Source organism: Micropterus salmoides, unplaced genomic scaffold, assembly GCF_014851395.1.
Source record: "Micropterus salmoides isolate LMB-PRFRI ecotype aquatic unplaced genomic scaffold, ASM1485139v1 Ms_hic_scaffold_8, whole genome shotgun sequence".
Lineage (NCBI taxonomy): Eukaryota > Metazoa > Chordata > Actinopteri > Centrarchiformes > Centrarchidae > Micropterus > Micropterus salmoides.
The window spans coordinates 5,412,558-5,432,877 of record NW_024044570.1 but is presented as its reverse complement, the minus strand read 5'-3'; the positions used below and the strand labels follow the sequence as shown (position 1 = coordinate 5,432,877).

The window sequence follows — 20,320 nt, the reverse complement described above, 5'->3', positions numbered from 1 at the left end:
GGCAATTGTAAGTTGCTTTGGATAAAAGCGTCAGCTAAATGAATAAATGTAAATGTATAAACCTTACATAATGAACTGTTATGTTTTTATTTCCTTAGAATGAGCCATTTCTATCAGTATACACCGCGGGTCCCCTTACATGGATGTTGCGCCTACAGTAGCCTAAAGGACAAACAGCTCTACAGAGAGCTTTTTATGACTAAGTTGAATACGTATAAAGAAGAAGAAGATCATCTAACAATAGCGGTAGTAGTAGTAGTAGTAGTTGACTGGTTTATGATGGATGGATGGATGGATGGTGGAGTACCACACGTATAATTAGCAAAAGAGCCGACAGAGCGTGCCATTTTTTTCCTCCTTAAATCTTTATTACAAAAAGAGAGTAAAGTGTAAACAGAACTTTGATTTGTGGAAAATCATGTATTGCATATACATATTTTGCAAACATGTCATTTGTAATATGGTTGTTATCATTGTGTTGTTTATATCTGACAATGCTAATCCAACACGTCTTTGTAGTAGCGACCATGTTGATTCCACATTCTGACATGAATACACACTGAAGTCAGAGGAACGACTTCACAACTTGGGAAATGAGACCATGAAAGGAGCACATGAAGCCGCTGGTTGAAACTAGATGGTTGGCACTAGATTCCACTAAAACGTACACACTGAACCTTTAAAAACAGTATTGGAGTAAATGTACATTACATTTCACCACTGGACTTGATCAACCCAGCAGCCTCTCATAAATCATAGTTTTAATCATATTTTGCATCATATTGCTTTGATGTTGTTGTGTGTTTATTATTGCAACCTAGGCCTCCACAATTATTTCCATACAGAAGGAAAGTATGCAAATGTCAGACAGAGGTGGGTAGTTTTTCAGATCCAAAGCTCATAGTTCCGACAAACAGGTTGAAGTAATGGAAATAAGTAGTTGTTGTTGCAGCACCTGTAAACCTTCGATCTCTGCGCTCTCTTTCTTCTCTGTGTGAAGACAATGAAGAGGAGCTGCTGATAGATACATCTGTCAGCCGCATATGATCAGATCCATGAGCTTTATTATTTCAAAAGGAATGAGGTGTCACTCTGAGACAGCATGATAAAATAATCCTGTAAACCTTTGTTATAAAGTGGAGCTGTGTGATTGGTCGTTGCAGCTCCGGAGTTTTTCTTCGGGAACAGTTTTGTGTTTGGTTTTTGGGAATAATTCTGTAAAATCAGCACATTCAGCAGCAATGTAGATAAATTATCTCTGACAGTGAAGGTGCAGCAGCCAACAAACCAAACCTGGTGAATCAGCTTTTATTTACTTTGTTATCCACAAAGTTCCAGAAGATGTGTTACTTTCAAATTTTAAAAAGTTTTTAGAAGAACTATTGCATTTTCTGACCTGTGTGATGCTGGTCTGGTTGTCATACACAACACAACCAGGAAATTCCTGCAGCCAATTTCCAACATTGGTGGAAAGACTGAAACCAGAAGAGTGGGCACTGTTATAGCAGTGGAATAATGCTCATGGTTTTAGAATGATGCTTGTGTTCAGGGCTTGATTAGCCCTTTCATGCATGAATTATGTCATGAAAAATAAAACTAGAATTTCATTTTATAAACACACATTTTTCAAGGAAATTTTTACATGTCCAATTAGGTGGACACCGAGCATGTAAAGTTTTAACTGGAGAAATATGTATTCAACAAACCAAAGAATTAAATAATCAGTATGTGAAAACTATATTTTTAATGCTGTTAAACTAATGTGGTCACACATTTTAACATATTCTAATAAAAAAGCTCACTTCTGCAAGTTTTACTTTCTAATAACATAAATCCATTGATTGCACATGAAATATTATCAAGAAAAACAAAAAATAGTTAATTGTAGTGCATAATGTCCAATTTAGTGGACATATGATTAATCGTAATTTCCTCCCAACATAAAGTCAACTCTCAGAAAGTTTAACAATTGTATTTCTCCTTAGTCGTTACTAGATTTTTATTTACTTGCAGGGGTCTCCTATAATTGAAGGAGTGGCCAGATTTACCTGAGCTGCTCAGTGTTGCTGATCGTCCGTCGGCAATCTTGGTTTTGACGAATTTAAGTTGCACTTACAACAACTTACCAGAGGGTGGCAGTGTATGGTATGACACTAGCATCCACTGTACCGGCTGATGTGCTACTAGACCTGTGGTTGGCAATAGGAATAATATATAATATCTGCCCCCTGGCCAGATTTCTTTGATGGCAGAAAAATAAAAGTAAATAAATGATAGCGTCTGGTTGTGAAATAGATCTCAGTCATGACAGCTACAGTTACTCACACAGTCACTTCCTCTTAAGTGATTGTGCCTTAAAAAAAGGACGAAACTTTTTGTGCAGCAATGCTTTATGACAAGTTAATTGAGAGCTTTTGAAGAGTTCTGAACGACATTTCACTAGCAAGGACCACAATCAACAGATACAATTAAATGATTTATTGATAAACAAACAGAAGATGCATGATGCTTGCAGTACCTGACGTTCGAAAGCGTTGTGGGGAAGCTACGATAGGGAAATCCGCCATAGCACCTGGGCACGACGGACCCCCATATAACCCTATGCAGACGAAGGAGATGAGGAGAGAGACCGGACAGAGAAAGGGGTGGGCGGGAGGGGTGCGTAATGCGAGAGCGAAGAAGAGGAAGCGCGTTGTGTGGGTATTTATGGAAAGCCGGGAGGGATGTCACTGATGTGTGGTCCCGCTCCTGACACGCTGCTGGGTAGCCCCACTTCACTAGCAAGGACCACAATCAACAGATACAATTAAATGACTTATTGATAAACAAACAGAAGATGTATGATGATTGCAGTAGCTGAATAGACATTCGAAAGCGTTGTGGGGAAGTTACGATGGACCCCCAAAAGGCTTCCAGTTATTTGAGAGAACATTGGGTGATCTGGGATCTTGAGATCTGAAGTGTAGTGATGGTACGCTTGGTAAGACCAGCAGACTGGAAAATAGCTAAGCTAGGAAATGACTGTTGGCTCAAGATGATTGTCAGCTCGAAGTTAGCTTAAAAGGAGTGTTAGCTCGAAAAGAAAATGGCTCAAAACGAGTTTTGCTTGAAGTGACTTAGCGAGATGTTTAGATCGACGTGGTTAGATAACAACTTAGCTAGGTAATGACTCTTAACTTGAAACGACTTAAAAACGACTGTTTGCTCGAAACTGACGTAGCTAGATAATGACTGTTAGCTCGAAATGACTGTTAGCTCAGAGTTAGCTTGAAATGACAGTTAGCTCAAGGTTAGCAAAGTTAGCTCGAAACAACTGTTAGCTCAGAGTTAGCTTGAAATGACTGTTAGCTCAGTTAAGTCCTGGCTGACTTTAGGATTGTAGAAAGCAGGTCATCAAGCGTGGAGACGGAGGAGAGAATTCGGCTTCTGGTGCTGCCAGTCTGCTGACGTGAATGTAGAAGATGTTGCGAGTCCATCCGAATAATTCAGCATCCGATGGGGATAGTGATGTGCCAACACTTCTCAAAGAGGTAAGTGGACGGAAGTAGCTTGTAATAATTAGCGTTATTTGATGTTAGCGTAGCGTGCTCGACACGATGTTGCTTGGTCTCGGTTCATCTTCGGAATGTGAGAGCGAAGAAGAGGAAGTGCATTGTGTGGGTATTTATGGAAAGCCGGGAGTGACGTCATTGATGTGCGGTCCCACTCCTGAAACTCTGGCTTACTAGACACACCTCTCAGAATTGGATTCCCCTGAATTTCCTCAGGGAAGTGAAAATAAGCATCCATAGGTTTATGAATGCGGATCAAACGCTGGGACACTCACAAACTGCAGCATATGCTTTATTGTGTCCTTATAATCAATTTGTTTAACAAGGGAGAAAAAAATACCCGCAGTTAGTTGGGATCAATCATATAACCTTCCAAATGGGAGTCCCACAAAGTACCGACTGAGCTAAACATGCACACAAGTATAGATTTGAAGATTTGAAATGATTGGACTTGTTGTGGCCCACCATGTAATGGCTTGAAAAAAATTTGGCCCGATGCCAGACTTATTTGCCAACCGCTGAACTAGACTATCATAACCTCTGGCCTTACAAGTAAACGGCTTTTGAATAGCTGTCCACTGTAGTGACCACTATTCGTAAAAGGGCTGAACAATGACCAGGTGAGACTGCGTTGACAAAATTTGTATATTAAAACAGACGAAAACATATAAATAAGGCATCAGCTTAATTCCAGCGACCAAAAATAATCAGAGGGATTATATTGTCCTGTAACCACTGTGACATGATTATTTCTGGCTGTCCGGGATATTCTCCACGTTGGAGAGTTGACAGGGTCTGTTTTCTGTCTCTTTGGGCTGCTCCAACACTCGACCTCTCCTCTATTTGTATTCATGAGCTGGATTTCTGACCAGTGCTGACAGCCAATTAACAAGCTGGGGTAATCATTTGGGGGCCCGAGCTCTTGACCTCGCGACACAGAGCGTCTCTGACATCCTCGGTTGGTAATTAATCCAGCATTCACTCAATCATGGAACTGATCAGCAAACTCAGCACTGCGGGTTTAAATCCAGCAATTGGATATTGGACTTTCTCACAAACAGACCCCAGTCAGTTCTGATTGACGGACTCACCTTCTCCACTCTAGTGCTCAACACGGGAGCCCCCCAGGGCTGTGTGCTCAGCCCCCTCCTGTTCACGCTGTACTCCCACAACTGCAGCCCTCAACATGAAGAGAACTCTGTTGAGAAGTTTGTGGATGACACCACCATCATCGGCCAGATTTCAAACAACGATGAGAATTCATATTGGGAGGAAATTCATAATCTTGCGGAGTGGTGCTCAGAGAACAACCTACTGCTCAACATCAGCAAAACCAAGGAGCATATCATTGATTTTAGGAAGAAGGAGATAAAGACACACACTCCTGTCTACATCAGTGGAGCTGAGGTGGAGCAGGTGAATAGTTTCAAGTTCCTGAGAATCAGCATCACAGAGAACCTGACATGGTCGTCTCACATCTCCACGCTGGTGAAGAAAGCTCAGAAACAACTGTATTTCTTAAGAGGAAACTTTAGAAGGCCAAATTCCTAAGCCAACTTCTTGTCCGCTTTCAAACATGGTATACCTACCTATCACGCTGAGTGAAACGTTGAATATGAAAAAGTGATTGTAATCAGCATAACATACAGGAGATTATTCATCAGTGTCAGGTGAGCAATGTGAGTAAAGATCAGCTGGAAGAGAAGAAGGCAGTTCTTTCTTGAACCTTCTGCCACAGACCTCAAGATTTTAGATTTTCTAGTTTTAAAGATCTACTGGATTTGATAGAAAGTTACTTTAAGGCTGAAAGTAATAGTAATTTGACACCTTTCTCACTAGCATCTACAAAATGCAAATGAACGAGAACTCTGGAGAACTGTGGATGTATCTGGGTTCCAGGTGGTAAATTTTAGATTGATTCAAAGAAATTCAATTTCTGAATTTTTTATTTTATGTTCCCCGGCAAAATGTTGTGAAGGCCAATCATATACATGCAAGTGAAAAACTCCTGATAAATTACTTTGTAACATGAACAACGTAGTAAGTAAATATTTACTTTACCTCGCATTTACCTATTATTATGAATTAAACATTAACCAGCCTGGTTCTGTCCAGGTCCAGATGATCCAGATGCACAGATCAGTCCCAGAGAATTACTTAAGCGTGGATTCCTCTACTTCTTACCTTGTTTGATGTCACAATAACAATGGCAAGGCAAACTGGGAGCAGATATAAATTAGAAACGGTTTAATTTGAACTGACAAATTCTTCTTCCCTCTTCAATCGCGTGCATCTCTTGTCTGCTGAGTCTCTCGGTGCTGACTGCAGAGACCCTGCAGCAGGATGTAATCCTGCCTGATTCAGCAGGACTTTCTCTGTAGAACAGGGGGCCGCTGAGGGCCAAATCCTGTACAAACATGTCCGACACACAAAACAGGATTTATGGAAGGTGTTTAGTAAATACAGGTCAGCGTGCAGACAGAAGTGAAACAGAACAACAGCGTCAGGGCTCTGAGAATAGCTGCTCAGTCCCAGCTGCTGATATCGCTGCGAGTCTTCACTTGAGCTCAGTGGACGACTTTGATCAGTCTGCTGCTGTCAGGACGTAGCTCTCAACTGATTGTGTTAGAAGCTCCAGATTAAGTTTTGGAGCTGCAGTGGAGTCATCAAACAGCTGGGTCTGCAGGTCAAGTCCACCTGAGTGTGTGTAAGTGCAGACGTTTGTGTCGTTGCAATATCATTCAGAGCTTTACAATGTAATCCGTGCTGGAAGGCTGCAGGTGTGTGTGTGTGTGTGTGTGTGTGTGTGTGTGTGTGTGTTTGCAAGTATGTGTCTGGCTGGGTGTGTCTAAGATTATAAAGAAAGCAGTGTTGAGCTCAAGAAAACATGTCAAGAAACACAACAGAAATATTCAAATGGACGAATAAATTTTATGCTGGAACATCACCTGCACGCCATGATGAAATGAAACATGTTTTTTTTTAATCACAGGGAATACACCTAAAGGAATAGTTTGACATTTTGAAATAGACGCTCTTCACTCTCTTTAACATAAAGCCACAACCAGCAGCTGGTTAGCTTAGCTTAGAGGGAAACGATTAGCCTGCTGTCCAATGGTAACAAATTCCACCTAAAAGGCTTTGCAGGGAAATATATCTGCCGCTGGGGTCAAGAGAATCACATGAGTCACACCGCCAAACCTTGATGTGAGTGTCCTGAACGTTTTTATATTAAGATCTGAAGTACCCCCCACTCTTGGTCATTTTTTTCCAGATATAAACAGATCCTCATATATCAGGAACAATAAAGATTTTGTTAACTTCACAATAAGGCTGCACGATTTGTAGAAAAGGTCATTTTGCAATTATTGTGGATAATAATGCCATTTGCGATTGCAATTCGATTATAATAGAACAAATGGTACTATGAGTCTGCTTGCTTGATTATCAAGGAAAATGCATTAAATACTGACATTTTGAAATGTGTATTTCTCAACTTGAACAAAGTTAAACGATAAACAATATTTAGAACAATAACTAGTAAGACAGAACAACGGAGGCAGCTAGAAGGAGCAAATATTGACTCTGGCTAAATCTACATTAGTCTACTGTAGAGACTCGTATACAAGAGTGTATTAGTATAATATTATAACATTAAATAAAGAGTGTAATGCTCAGTTAAAACTATACTGTTAGTAGCCTATAACAATAAAATATTAATTACTATATTCATTATAATTTCATTTAATAGTATATATTTTACCAATAGTTGAAAATCGTTCCTGTTTCATTTCTGTGGGTTATTTTTATTTATTTAATCCATGTGCAAGAAAAATGATATTGGTCTCTAATTTGTTAATGCTAAGTACTAACTCGTCTGTTCTCGTGCTGTTGCATATCAGACTTTTTTTAATGTCCCGCCCTATATAGCCTGTGATTGGTTGGTTGATGAAAAGTGACAGACAAGCTCGTCGGTTCTGTGAAAAGTTGAACATGTTTAACAACAAGGCACCGATACAGCTAACGTTAAATGATCTCGACTCGAACCTTCCTTATCTTCCTGCTTTCTTCTGTCTTACTGCCTCAGCTGTCGACAGTGTCACTCTGTCTCTGTCACAGAGCGACCGGAGCACCGGTATTTCTGTCGGTGCTCCAGTAGCGAGTCATAGGGTTATGGTAGGTTGTTGTTTCATTAAAAGTTACTGGCACACTGCTTATGAAAACATTTTATGATTGCATGTTTTTAAAGGCACATGCGAGAGCTCGGTGTGGGCGGGGATAATGAGCAGACTGCAGCGCACACAGAAGAGAGCATCATGACTTTCTGTTTTAAATCGCACCTGTTTTGCGGTTATCGTATATGACGGCATCGCGATTGCGATTCAGATAGCGATTAGATTAATTGTGCAGCCCTACTTCACAAGGTGCAGATAAGCTGGATTTCATGTTACTTCCAGACATGGACTGTACTTTTGTGATTCATAATTGATTATCAAACTGTTCATTCGCAGTGGGTGTGTTCAGGGTTGATTGAGTGTCCATTCGTAATCATGACAAATTACATCAGCTCCCCATAGTGTCAGTGTGAACATTTATCTCAGAGCACTAGTCCTGCCTCCGACCTGCAGCCTGCAAAATCATCTCAAATTAGGATCTTTATGACCAATTTGGTCGTACTGATCTACTTAAGAGACAGAAAGAAAAAAAAAACTTTACCTAATCAATGACAAGTTTTCAAGAAACTGATTCTGTCCTGGTGTAACAGCTGCTCAGGTTGATTTCCACTGTTCCTCTAAGAGGGATTCATGCACATCTGTGATTGTGTGATATTTTTAGCCATGTTAGCGGCTCAATGGAGGTCAGTCAATCCACCATTTTGGTTTAGACTGAAATATTTCAACAACTATTGGATGCATTGCCATGAAATTTAGTGTAGACTTTCATATTCACCAGATGAAGAATCCCACTGACTTGCTACAGGCAGATATTATAGGAAAACAAATGAAAAATGTTTTGTATGAACATTTTACGACCTGCCAGGTATGTTTATTATTATGTTGATAAAAAATATGATCAGGTGGCATTATGTTTTGCTTAAAATAAACTTTTTTTATTTTATGTATATAAAGGCTATTTTTAGGAGGCGGGGTTGCTAAAAACTCCCACACAGCACGTGTCTGTAGCTACAAAGCTTCCACCAGAGAAGAAGAAGCAGCCTCAGGATCGTCTCAACAGCTGACATAGATTAGAGCACGCTCAGTACAATCACTCCAGGGTGCACAGGGGATGGCCCGCTTATTAATTGCAATTAATTGGGATAGTTAAATATCCATGAGACACAGTGGCCTGAGGTCTGAGGGAGACCTTCCATCACCCTCAGCTCAGGGATAATGTCGCTGCCGCCACACGGCTGCCGCCACACTCACGGCCACCGCCATCTCATTTCCTACCAGATAGAGTGTATTGCTTTTAAAAAGCAATCCAATATTGTAATTAGACCCCCTAACCCCCCAATAACCTCCACCTCCAGCCCCTCCTCCCTCCTGAACAGTAAAATCAATTTTCTCTCTTCCTGCATTCACATGTTAATGTCATTATCCTCTCCTCACAATTGACTTTCACTATGCAACAACAATTCCGTTAGACTAAAGCACACACCTTAATCTAAATTGGTGTTTTTTAGCCCAAGATCAATTAATTTGTTCTTTAATTTGAAAAGCCCTTAATTAACACATCAAAAATACACCAATCCTGAAAACAAATGCAACAGAAAAACACAGCAGCCAACACAATGGAAGATCTCCCTGCCAGCTCTACATGTAACAGCTTCATTTGATACTCTTATAACTTTATAAAGACAAAGGCCAAATGTAATTTTTTTTTTAAAGGTTTAAGGTTTAAAACGTTTTCGGATTGAACAACATGCTTCCTTGCAACGTTGTGCAACGTTCCTCAACGGGCTCGTTTTCTTCTGTTCGATGGGCGTGTCTCAGGTGTTATCCAATCAGCTGCGACAAGTTTGTAAACACAAACTTAAAGGCAGGAAAATGCAGAGCGCTTGTGGACACAACAGGGTGTTAGCGGCACCACCGTTTCCGTTGAAAAAAATATTTTGCTACATTTTGTCGCGCTGAACTTGCCCCAGGTCTCTCTCTCTCATGTCGATAATCAAGCTGTTCCACGTAGCGCTCCCCCTATAGGCCTGGAGATCTTCCTGTGTGTTGACTGGATATGCTGTGTTTTTGTGTTGCGTTTGTATTTTTTTAAATTTTGTATCATTTCTGTAGTTGTTTGATGTTAATTCCCTTTAACACACAACTCTGCTGCTCACCGGAGCAAATGTCTCGCGAGTTTGATAGGCTATTGTTCGCTACGTGACGGGACATTGAGCAAGACAGACAGAGAGAAGCAGCTGGATCAGAGTCGAAGTAGCACATTTTAAAATAAAACGACGGATCAATTCGAACCGTGAGTTTTGTGATCCGTTGCATCACTAGATAAGTAAGTAGTGAATAAATTATTAAACATTTTATACGGCAGATAAATTATACAGCAGAGGCAGGCATGAATGAGCCAAATGGAATGGATTTGAGGAAGAAGCAGCGTGGAAGTCAAGGCTGCAAAAACGTGGAATGGAGTTTTATTTATTAGGGCATTCCTCAAGTGAAATAGATTTGGCACTCGATAAGTGAACAAACAGATATGCTGAATGAGAGCCGGTCTTGTCCCACCCACATACACATGTTTCCTATGCTGGCTTTCTGCAGTTTTTTCATTTTGCAACACGTTTCATTTGTTGTATTTGTTTTGAACTTTCCGGTGTTTTTGAATTGTCATGGTTTGTTCTTGTCGGCCACTGTAGAATAAAGTGTGTAGATGGAGATCTTTTCCTGTCTAGATTGAAGCTGGTGTGGTCCTTACCCTTCAAAACCATTAACAACACTGCCCATGACATGTAGGCATTCTGACAGCTGCTGTCAATCAAACACAGACAGAGACACGCCCTTCCAGCCGGCTGAGACGAAAAGCAGCTGTCGGCCAAATAATCTAGACTAAAATCCTTTTCACAGTCGATCTCCTCTTCGTCTCTGAAGGTCGAGATCTTAACCTTTGTGGTTTTGAGTGGTCCCTGATCTCTGCAGCCTCCAGACGATGGATTCTCTGTTAGCCTTTCATTGATTGTGATCTATAATTAGTGTTGTTTGTGTGCGAGCATCAGCAGCCAACAGAGAGGCTTCTTTGGATAATGGATACACTTTTGTCATATGAACACCTGATTCCTGTGCCGCTCTGGGCTTTTGAAGCAAAAACAAAGGTTTATTATTCTCATATATAAATTTCAAGGAGAATTTTCAGTCTGAGGTTCGAGCTGTCAGAGGTTCAACACTTTCAGAGCAAAATATATTTAAAACTGCTGGATAGATTTACATAAAATCTACTCATGCTTTTGGTGATCCTCTAATCTATATTCATGCACCTCATCATGTTACCACAGTGAAATCATCATTTTATCCTCTTGTCTCCATCATTATTATTATTATTAAAACTTTCTTGGTGTCTTTTTTGCTGGTGAAAAATATTTTTTTAAATCTTGAAAACGCATACAAGCTGCAAAATGCAGCAAATGTTCATTAACTTTAATCTATTGTTACATAATGCAGTATATAATTATATTTAAAAAGTAAATGAATTGATTAAATCCATCAATTCATAAACAATCCACTATTGAGTAGAAATATGGAAGTTTGTTGTTCCTTGGTTGGACTCCTGCTAAAATCCTAAGCAGCCATCCTTTCAAAAAAATGTTTTCCCGTGATAACTGGATAATTTTCTCATGATTTCAAGACAATAAATGTTGGGCAGGTACGTTAGGATAATTCTTCAGTCTTAAGGTTGGGTGTTTAATCCCCACTTTAGCTGTTTTTAGTATCATCTTCAACACAGTTCTTATGAAGAGACCATTTTACATGCTCACAATAAAGCACGTGTTGGAATTTGTGTGTCCCGGCGATTGGTCCACACCTATGAACCCTTATTTTCATTTTCCCAGCATCCTCAGGCAGAAGAAATTCCTGCGTTTCTGATTCAGGGCAATCCAATCACACATTTTCCGACGGCTTTTCAGAGGTGTGTCATCCAAGCCACCAACTCTTTTGAATGTCCTTTCAAAGATGCTTGTTTGTGGGCTTTAATGAACATTTCAGTTGCTTTCAGAAAAGAAGGCGGAGGTCTTTTTTTGGCAGTGGAACTGTTCAGCAGCAGCAGGAAGAGAGTTGTGAAGGACACAACGTTTGTGATATTCAGGGGAAATGTTATTTTTCACTCCAAAGATAATTTCTTCCACCTCCACTAACAGTTTCACCTGAGAACATAAATATTTGATCTGTACTTCTGCTTTTTGCTTTGTTGAACGATATGTTTGTTGAGTTAAGAGTGTCATTGTTTTCTCACCTATTTACAGCTCTGTTCCCTCCTTTTGTATTCCTCTGTGAAATACACATTCCCTTGAAATACACTGAGTAGATATGAAAGCCAGTTTTGCATTTGAATGCCTCTTTGTGTTTTCTTGTGTATGTTTTTTTTACCTTTGTGCTGCTGTTTGTTTGGTTAGAAACATCAGCAGGTGAAGAAGTGATGTCAACAGGGGTGTCTTTCTTTCTACTGTTTGAATCAACAATGATCTCTCAGGGAGAAAAGCTGCCTCCATATCAGAAATCGAGCAGCTGTTTAGTGTTCAGCAGAACTCAGGAACGGTCTGCAAAGTGTGTTTTTTTGCCAGACTTTGCTTTGAAGAGGAGAAAGTGGCTGTGGGCAGCTTTCTTTTTCTTTTTGGTTTTTATAGTTCTTTTCAATTGCTAACAAGCGTTTACCTAAACCTAAGATACTTTATCAAAACTCTTAACACAGCTACACACCACCTACCTCACACAATTAGACAAATAGCACATTTTGTCCTTTAATCACCAACTCTACATTTCAAAATGCAAATACAACATTCTCTACATACACAGAATCTCTATCAAAACACAGCAAACCTGACTCAACACATTTCTTTCCATGAGGAACAGATCAATCAATCATAGCACAACGACTTTCCATATAAAAACAGTTGATGGCATTATGGCAAATCGGCATTACTCATGTTTCAGCTCCACCTGCAAACTTTTCATTGTTTTTTGTAATTTAGTTTCCTTTTACTGTAAACCACCCTACATTTTTGGCTTTAGGGTCGAATGTGTGCATATTTGACAACAAACTATGTAAAAGTGAATTAGTCATCTTTACTTTATAGAATGTACAGTAGAAATAAAATTTAAGCCTCAGAATTACAGATGTAGAAGCTTAATTAACAACATGAAATTGCAGCCAGTGATCAATAAATAATCCAAACTAAGTGACTTTTGGTTCAAAATGTATAAAATTACTGTCAAATACGTTCACGTTCCTTGTTGGTCTTGAGTCTTGTATTTGTTTGCCTTGACTTGGTACTTGTTTGTCCTAACTCTGTACTTGTTGGCCATGACATGGTATTTGTTGGCCATGACACGGTACTTGTTGGCCATGACACGGTACTTGTTGGCCATGACATGGTATTTGTTGGTCTTGATTTGGTACTTGTTTGTCCTAACTCTATACTTGTTGGCCATGACATGGTATTTGTTGGTCTTGACTTGGTACTTGTTTGTCCTAACTCTGTACTTGTTGGCCATGACATGGTATTTGTTGGTCTTGATTTGGTACTTGTTTGTCCCGACTTGGTACTTGTTGGTCTTGAGTCGGTATTTGTTTTCCTTGACTTGGTACTTTTTTTCCCCTGACTCTGTACTTGTTGGTTCTGACATGGTAGTTCTTGGTCTTGGCTTGGTTCTTGTTGGTCTTGACTATTTGTTGGCCTTGACTTGGAACTTGTTGGCCTTGTCTTAGGACTTGAATATGTACTTAATAGCAAAGGCTTAAAACTCTCTAGTGACTTGCAAAACAGTGACTTTTCCATCTGACTCAAAGTTCGTTTTTGATAAGAAAAAAACAGTTAAGACTGTTAAGATGATTTATATCACTTTTCTGCTTATATGCTGCTCATTTTTAGATGCGACATGCTGTTTGTTAGTTAATGCAAATGAGCATGCAAAAATGAGAAGAAAATTAATAACAATGTTTTTTTATAAAGCAAAGAACAGCCTTCAGTTCGGGCATGGACATGGATGAATTCATGAATGCTTGAGCAGGTCTCAGACATGTCTGTCATGTTTTTATTACTCTCAGCCAGACAACAGAGCAAATGAAAAAATTCCATTAATGTAAACATGTTCAGGCGTGTGAGATGCAACAGCTAAGCTGGTTTCCCCCCCAAACTCATCCCATCACCGGTAACCTCTGTCATTAGTTTGCAGTTTATCTCATTTCCAAATCTAATTGAAACTGTGTTAGAGAGAGAGAAAGAGAGAGAGAAATGTGAAAACAGCAACACATCCGCCTGACGAGAAGGAATTAAATTTACCCTGTAATTGATTTGTAATAGAAATGCCGGCAGCCGTGATGAAGCTGTATGTCAAGCACTCTGCCTCACCTCAGTGGTTCACCATGACCATCATCATCATCGGTCGTTAAGGTCCGGTCAAACGCTTCTCACTTTCCACTTTCTCTCAGAAATCATCTTCATTCATGAAGTTTCACAGGATGATGGATAATGTATGAGGTTTTAGCTAGTATTGGATTTAGAGCAAGCGACTGTCAAATAACTTTGTGCAAATGAAGCAGTCCTGTGAAACAGTTTCTGCATTTTATGAAAAGAAAATGCTGTTTCCTTCTCATCAGCGTCAGTATCTCCATCTTATCTACAAGAAATACTGCTGGTTAAGAGGACAGTGACTTTTTATATCAGGAAATCTAGGAGCCTTTTCCACATCCAGGCTGAAATATCTTGTATTGGATGGATTGCCATGAAAAGACATTTCACGTTTCCCTCAAGATGCCTTTTCTAACTTTGTAATATGCAATGGACAATGTGAAAATACCGCTTTTTGATGACACCTTTGACTAATAATGATATAGTTACATCAAAGTTGGTCCTTTCTTATTAAAGATCTCCTCCAGGTATGTATTTAAACATATACACATATACACAAATTATCTGCTTGGAACAAAAAAGTGTGTCTGATATATTTCTTTCTGCAAAAAAAGTCTAATAAAAATTAAAAAAGGCATGTACTTCTTCTAGCTTGAAATTATGAAAATACAAACACAAGATGTCTCCTACTTCACTGCAAAGGCCATTTTCAATGTATGTGAAATGGCGCTTCAAGTTTCAAATCAGACCAGGATTAACTTCCAAACTATTTTTCACAAATCAAATCTGATTTTTCAATGAGCACAGAGAAACTTTTCACTTTCCACCGGACAGATAAACAATAAGCTGAAACCCACTATACAATATCATTAGAATATCATGAAAAATTTAATTTTCCCCCATAATTTAAGACAAAAAGTTAAATGTTCATATATTCTAGATTCATTACACATAAAGTGAAATATGTTGCCTTTTTAATCTTGATGATTATTTTTTACAGCTCATGGAAATCAAAAATCAATATCTCAAAGTACTGGAATATTACAAGAAAGAATGTATAATACAGAAATGTCGACCTGAGAAGAGCCTTTAATCTCCCAGGCTGGTTCAGTACAACTACAAGACAGTGAATTTGACGGTTGTTATTTTCATTATATTCATGGAAAGTTGACAGGAAGGTTAAAGTGTGATTTAAAAAAAAGGTGCACAAGCAACAGGGATGAGCGTAGCCTTGACAGGATTGTCAAGCAAAGCTGATTTAAGAACTTGGAGCTTCACAAGGAGTGGACTGAGGGTGGCCAGGAAATGAGCTACCAGTGTCGCCTAGTGTCAAGATCTGGACCGTTGCTCAGAGGTCCAAAGCCCTCTTTTCAAATGAAAGTAAATTTTGCTTTTAATTTTGAAATCAAGGTTCCAGAGTCTGGAGGGCGAATAGAGAGGCACAGTGTCCAAGCTGCTTGAAGTCCAGTGTGACTGTCAGTGATGATTTGGGGTGTCATGTAATCTGCTGGTGTTGGTCCACTGTGTTTTATCAAGTCCAGAGTCAATGCAACCGTCAACCAGGAGATTTTAGAGAACGTCTTCCAGAGTCTTCAACCAAGTCCAGTTGCCCTTGACTTTAACCTTCATTGGATCACAGACGAGCAGTAAGTGTGATGATCAGAAGCAACAATACAGACGAGCTGAAGCCCGCTATCAAAGCAATCTGGGCTTCTAAACTCCTCAGCAGTGCCACAGGCTGATTGCCTCCACACCACACGACATTGATGCAGTAATATTAAGAATATATGAAACTTAGATTTTTTTACTTTTTCTAATTTCTTCTTCTAATTTTCTAAGATAATAATAATATATATAATAATAGTCTTTGTTTGTAGAGCACTTTTCAAAAACAAGTTACAAAGTGCTTTAACAAGTGTAAAGACAATAATACCCCAAAAACAATAATACAAAAACAATACAAGATAAAAGCAAGAAAACATTGAAAAGACTAAAATACACGTTTAAGATAAATATAAAATAAGTAAAATAGAATAAAATAAAAGGGATAAAATAAAGTCAAATAAAATCGGGAAAGGCTGTCCTATAAAAGTATGTTTTAAGAAGGGACTTAAAAGAGTTCACGGACTCAGTCGACCTGATTTCCTCGGGCAGGCTGTTCCAGAGCCTCGGGGCCCTGACAGCAAAGATGCACCTGATATTCCTTGTATATGGCAAAAAAGAGTTTAATGCTAATTAAACTCTTGTTAAAGCAAGAAAATTAACATCCACAAGGAAGAAGTCAAACAATGATGCGTAGTTGGCACTAGATGATTTAATCCATACTGAGAACAAATCAGATTAGATTAAAATTTAAACAGAAGATCATCACACATACTGCTCATCTGTGATCCAACGAAGGTTAAAGTCGAGGGCAACTGGACTTGGTTGAAGATACCGGAAGGCTGTTTCATCCCTTATCCAAAGGACTTATTCAGTTCTGACTGACTGGCAGGGAAACTCAGCTGCTCCTCTGTGAACACCACTGTTCTCCAGCACAGAGAAGCTTCTTTCACAGAGGTCCTGGAAAACCTCTCTGTGTCAGACTCAGACTGGGGGACAGCTTGTTGTAAATTCAAGTGCTGCATTCAGGCACCATTTGAATTTCCAGGATCAAACGTGTATTCTTTAAATATTGAGGAGACTCATCATCTGCAGGGAGCAGCGATCATCTGCAGCTCGACCGTACATCTCCTCTCTGCCTCGGCTGTTTGACATCCTCTTCTCCCCGCTCGCCGTTCGAGGCTCATTCATTACCACCGTACAGACATGTAATCAGTCTTTACTGCCGGAGCAAATGTCTCCCCTCGGACAGATCCCCCGCTGCCCGCCTGCTATTAAAATTAAATTGGATTTCATTTCTAAGCTCCTATTAATTCAGAGAAGTCTTGTCTGTTGATGGAGGGTCCAGTCCAGCAGTTAGTTTCCTCCTTCTCGCTTTCGCTTTCCTCTTTGCTTTTCAGGCCGGCGGCATGATCGCAGCGCGCCACTGCTCTAATAACGGTGATTACTCAGTGAACATTTTTGGAAAGACTTTACAGAGTTTTCAAATAAAGGATGACAATGTCTTCTACACTGTGTTATTTAATCACAGCTAATGAAAATGAGCCAAATGTATTTTTTTATGTTAATGGGTTAGTTATTGGAAAGTGTCTAATTTCACATTCCCATAATCCTCTGCCTAGTGGAAAGGACAAACTCTGAATCCTTTGAGTTAAAAAAAAAAGGAAACACAGAGGCAGAAGGAGCTCAGATAGAAATTAATAAAGTTTGTTGACTCACTTTCTGCTACCTTGTTTTCTGTTTTGTAATTATTCAAACTCTTGTTATTAAAAGATAGATTTTATTGTAAGTAGAAGATATGGAACTCACATATGAAGATATGGAAACAAACAGGAAGGGGAGCAGTTAGACTAACTCATATAAAATGAGATGAGAATGAGGCTCGATCTTTGTTTTTTTCTTTTACCTGCAATGTACAGACTCCATAACACACACTACCTCAAGATTTTTGTGTAATTGTTCACCTGACTTTGATTGGTTTCAGAAATGGAGAGGATTTATTCAGCTGAAGTCTGAACCTTTTTTTGGACTTATTGCACGGTCCAGTCCCATGGGCTCTGGCGTTGGTCGCCAGCGCGTGTCTTAAGGTGTCTGGGAGTGAGATTTTACTCACTGCACAGCCTCGCTGGCTTCCGTCACATTGGCGTTAAAGTTGAGAATAAAATTTCATTCTTGATTGTGAAAACTGCAGTTCACAAAGCTCACCACAAGAACCACTCAATAGTTGTTCTGGAGCTTTTGATTATGTTTCACAATTACAATTTCTCATTTAGCTGACACTTTAATCAAAAGTGATTTACAATTGCTATATATATATATATTTATGTTAAGGTCACACGTCTGTGGCCTTGGAAGGACACATTCACTGAGATTTCACTGTGGGTATTGAACCGGGGTCGCTCACATCAAAGGCATGTGTCTTATCCCCTGCACCATTGTAAACCCTAATGTAGTTTAGAGATTGAATTTGAATTTTCAATCTCCATCCAATGTGTGTTTTTTATGTGGTTGATCAGCTGACGATCTTTCTTCCTGTTCCAGGGCTGGAGAAAGTTGGCCGAGACTCCACCTACGAGCAGGAGGGGAAGGTTCAGTTTGTGATGGACGCCGTGTACGCCATGGCCCACGCTCTGCACCACATGCACCGCGAGCTCTGTGCAGGATACCCTGGCCTGTGCCCCCGCATGGCCAACATCGACGGCAAGGAACTGCTAGCCCACATCCGCGCCGTCAGCTTCAACGGTAAGAGCTGCTGCTGGCTGATTGTCAGCATCTTCATCAGAACTTCATCATTTGCCCTCATATTTGCACTGTTTTTCAACTCATGAACGTATTTCTTAAAGGAACTGTTTGGCCAAAATTTTAATGAACTTTTCCTTTCTGATTTCAGTTTTTGAATGTACAAAGCTTTAAAATTAAACACCAGTAGGGTAATAGAAATTCAGATGTTTCCGTTTGTCATTATTATATGCATTTTTAAAACCTAAAAATTGTTGGGTTTTTTAGAAAAATGCATTCTGATCCTGATTGGAAAGCCGTCCTGTAAGGCTAGTTAATGTTAACCCCAGAGTCAGTCTGCCAGTATTCACTTCCTCTCCTGTTCACTTCAACTGAATGGAAAAATTCAAGAATGTCAGGTCAGAGTTCGCCTTTATTCCACTGTGACCAAGCGATTGAAGTCGGTTGGCATTAACACATTATTCTAGCAACGTGCCATTGCCTTGTTCTGTCAGACTACAAACTGCAGCATCACTCTCGGTGTGCAGTCTGTGATCAATCTCTGATCAATATTTGTTTATTAGCCACACAGAATTGTGATGTCACATCGTTATTCTGGGCTGACTGCACGGCACTTTCATTAGATGAAACACATGCACACAAGGCAAATCAAGAATACTAATGAAACATCTTATTAATTTAGTAAAACCTTCTGAACGTCTGTCGGAAATTGTATTTATAATTCTAAGGAGAACAATTAGGTCCCCACTGATCAATCAGGTGAAGCACAGGCCAACACAGCAAAGCAGCATGACAATGTTTTACAAATTCTTGCCTCAGAATAACTGTAACGGAGATAGAGAGGATGATACTGATTCAGCCTGTGTGAGCTCTACTTCAGCTGTCAGTGCAGTCAGGAGCCAATCAGATGAGACACTCCACAAGCTGTTGGGATTTAATTTTATTTATTTGACTGATTGAAATTCTGATGTTTTCACATCACAGATAACGTGTCAGTAAAGGCACTGACACGTGAGTTTTAAAGGAAAATTTGAGACTTCACATGTAGCTGTTATAGTTAAATTTAGTTTGGGTGTTAATGTCAGCACATCTGCACCCCCTCTGCAGGTGTTCTGGGCCGTTGTCTTAAGTGGGAGGAGGCCATGAATCATATAGATTTCTCATAATTTTAGGTAAGATTTAATGATAAAAATGCATCAAACAAAAGAAAAATATCTATAGAGATTTTTAAAAAGTAAGAATCACCAAACTAAACGTGGAGCTGCTCAGTGGCCGACAGATTAGACTGTGTTTGTACCAGACAGCTTGAGTGTGATCAACACTTTCTGAAAAAGAAAATACTGTTCTCAGAAAAGACTTCCTGGGTAAATAAAGGTTTAACAGTATGAAGAAGCTGTTTCATGTTTAGTGATCAACAACCCCTCACCACACACACACACACACACACACACAATATTTGCAATTGCATCACCTACACTGGTGAAACAGAGTCAAATTAGAAGAATAATTTTGATGTTGGTAAAGCTCTACAGGCAAGTCTTTATCAATTCCGATGAAGCCATTTGGTTGGCTGTGAGTTTGAAAAATCACCGCCTCCACAGTCAACAACTCTGTGTCAAATAAGTTCTCTGAAAAAGCCATCTGACAGCGTCTCCACACTTTTCTGACAAATATTTGGTCCTGAATTTCTCCACATTTTCTTGCACAGCTGGTGATTTGAGCTGAGACACAACATTTTAATCACCTAACAACCGGGAGGCGATTGGTTGCAGTCCTGAAGTTTCTCTGATGTCTCTCAGTGATTTGAACAGTGTGACGGTGAAGCACGAGGTGGAAAACGTGACAGTGTGATGCGACGAGA

General features: G+C 39.6%; 1 protein-coding gene across 1 annotated transcript in view; it reads left to right on the top strand.

The window, feature by feature from the left end:
- Positions 1 to 20,320, top strand: part of LOC119894372 (metabotropic glutamate receptor 8-like) — a 208,492-nt gene that overhangs the window by 142,902 nt on the left and 45,270 nt on the right. Inside the window, exon 8 of the mRNA XM_038707080.1 lies at positions 18,262 to 18,462. Within this exon, the coding sequence (XP_038563008.1) occupies positions 18,262 to 18,462 (201 nt within the window). The remainder of the gene's footprint in view (positions 1 to 18,261; positions 18,463 to 20,320) is intronic.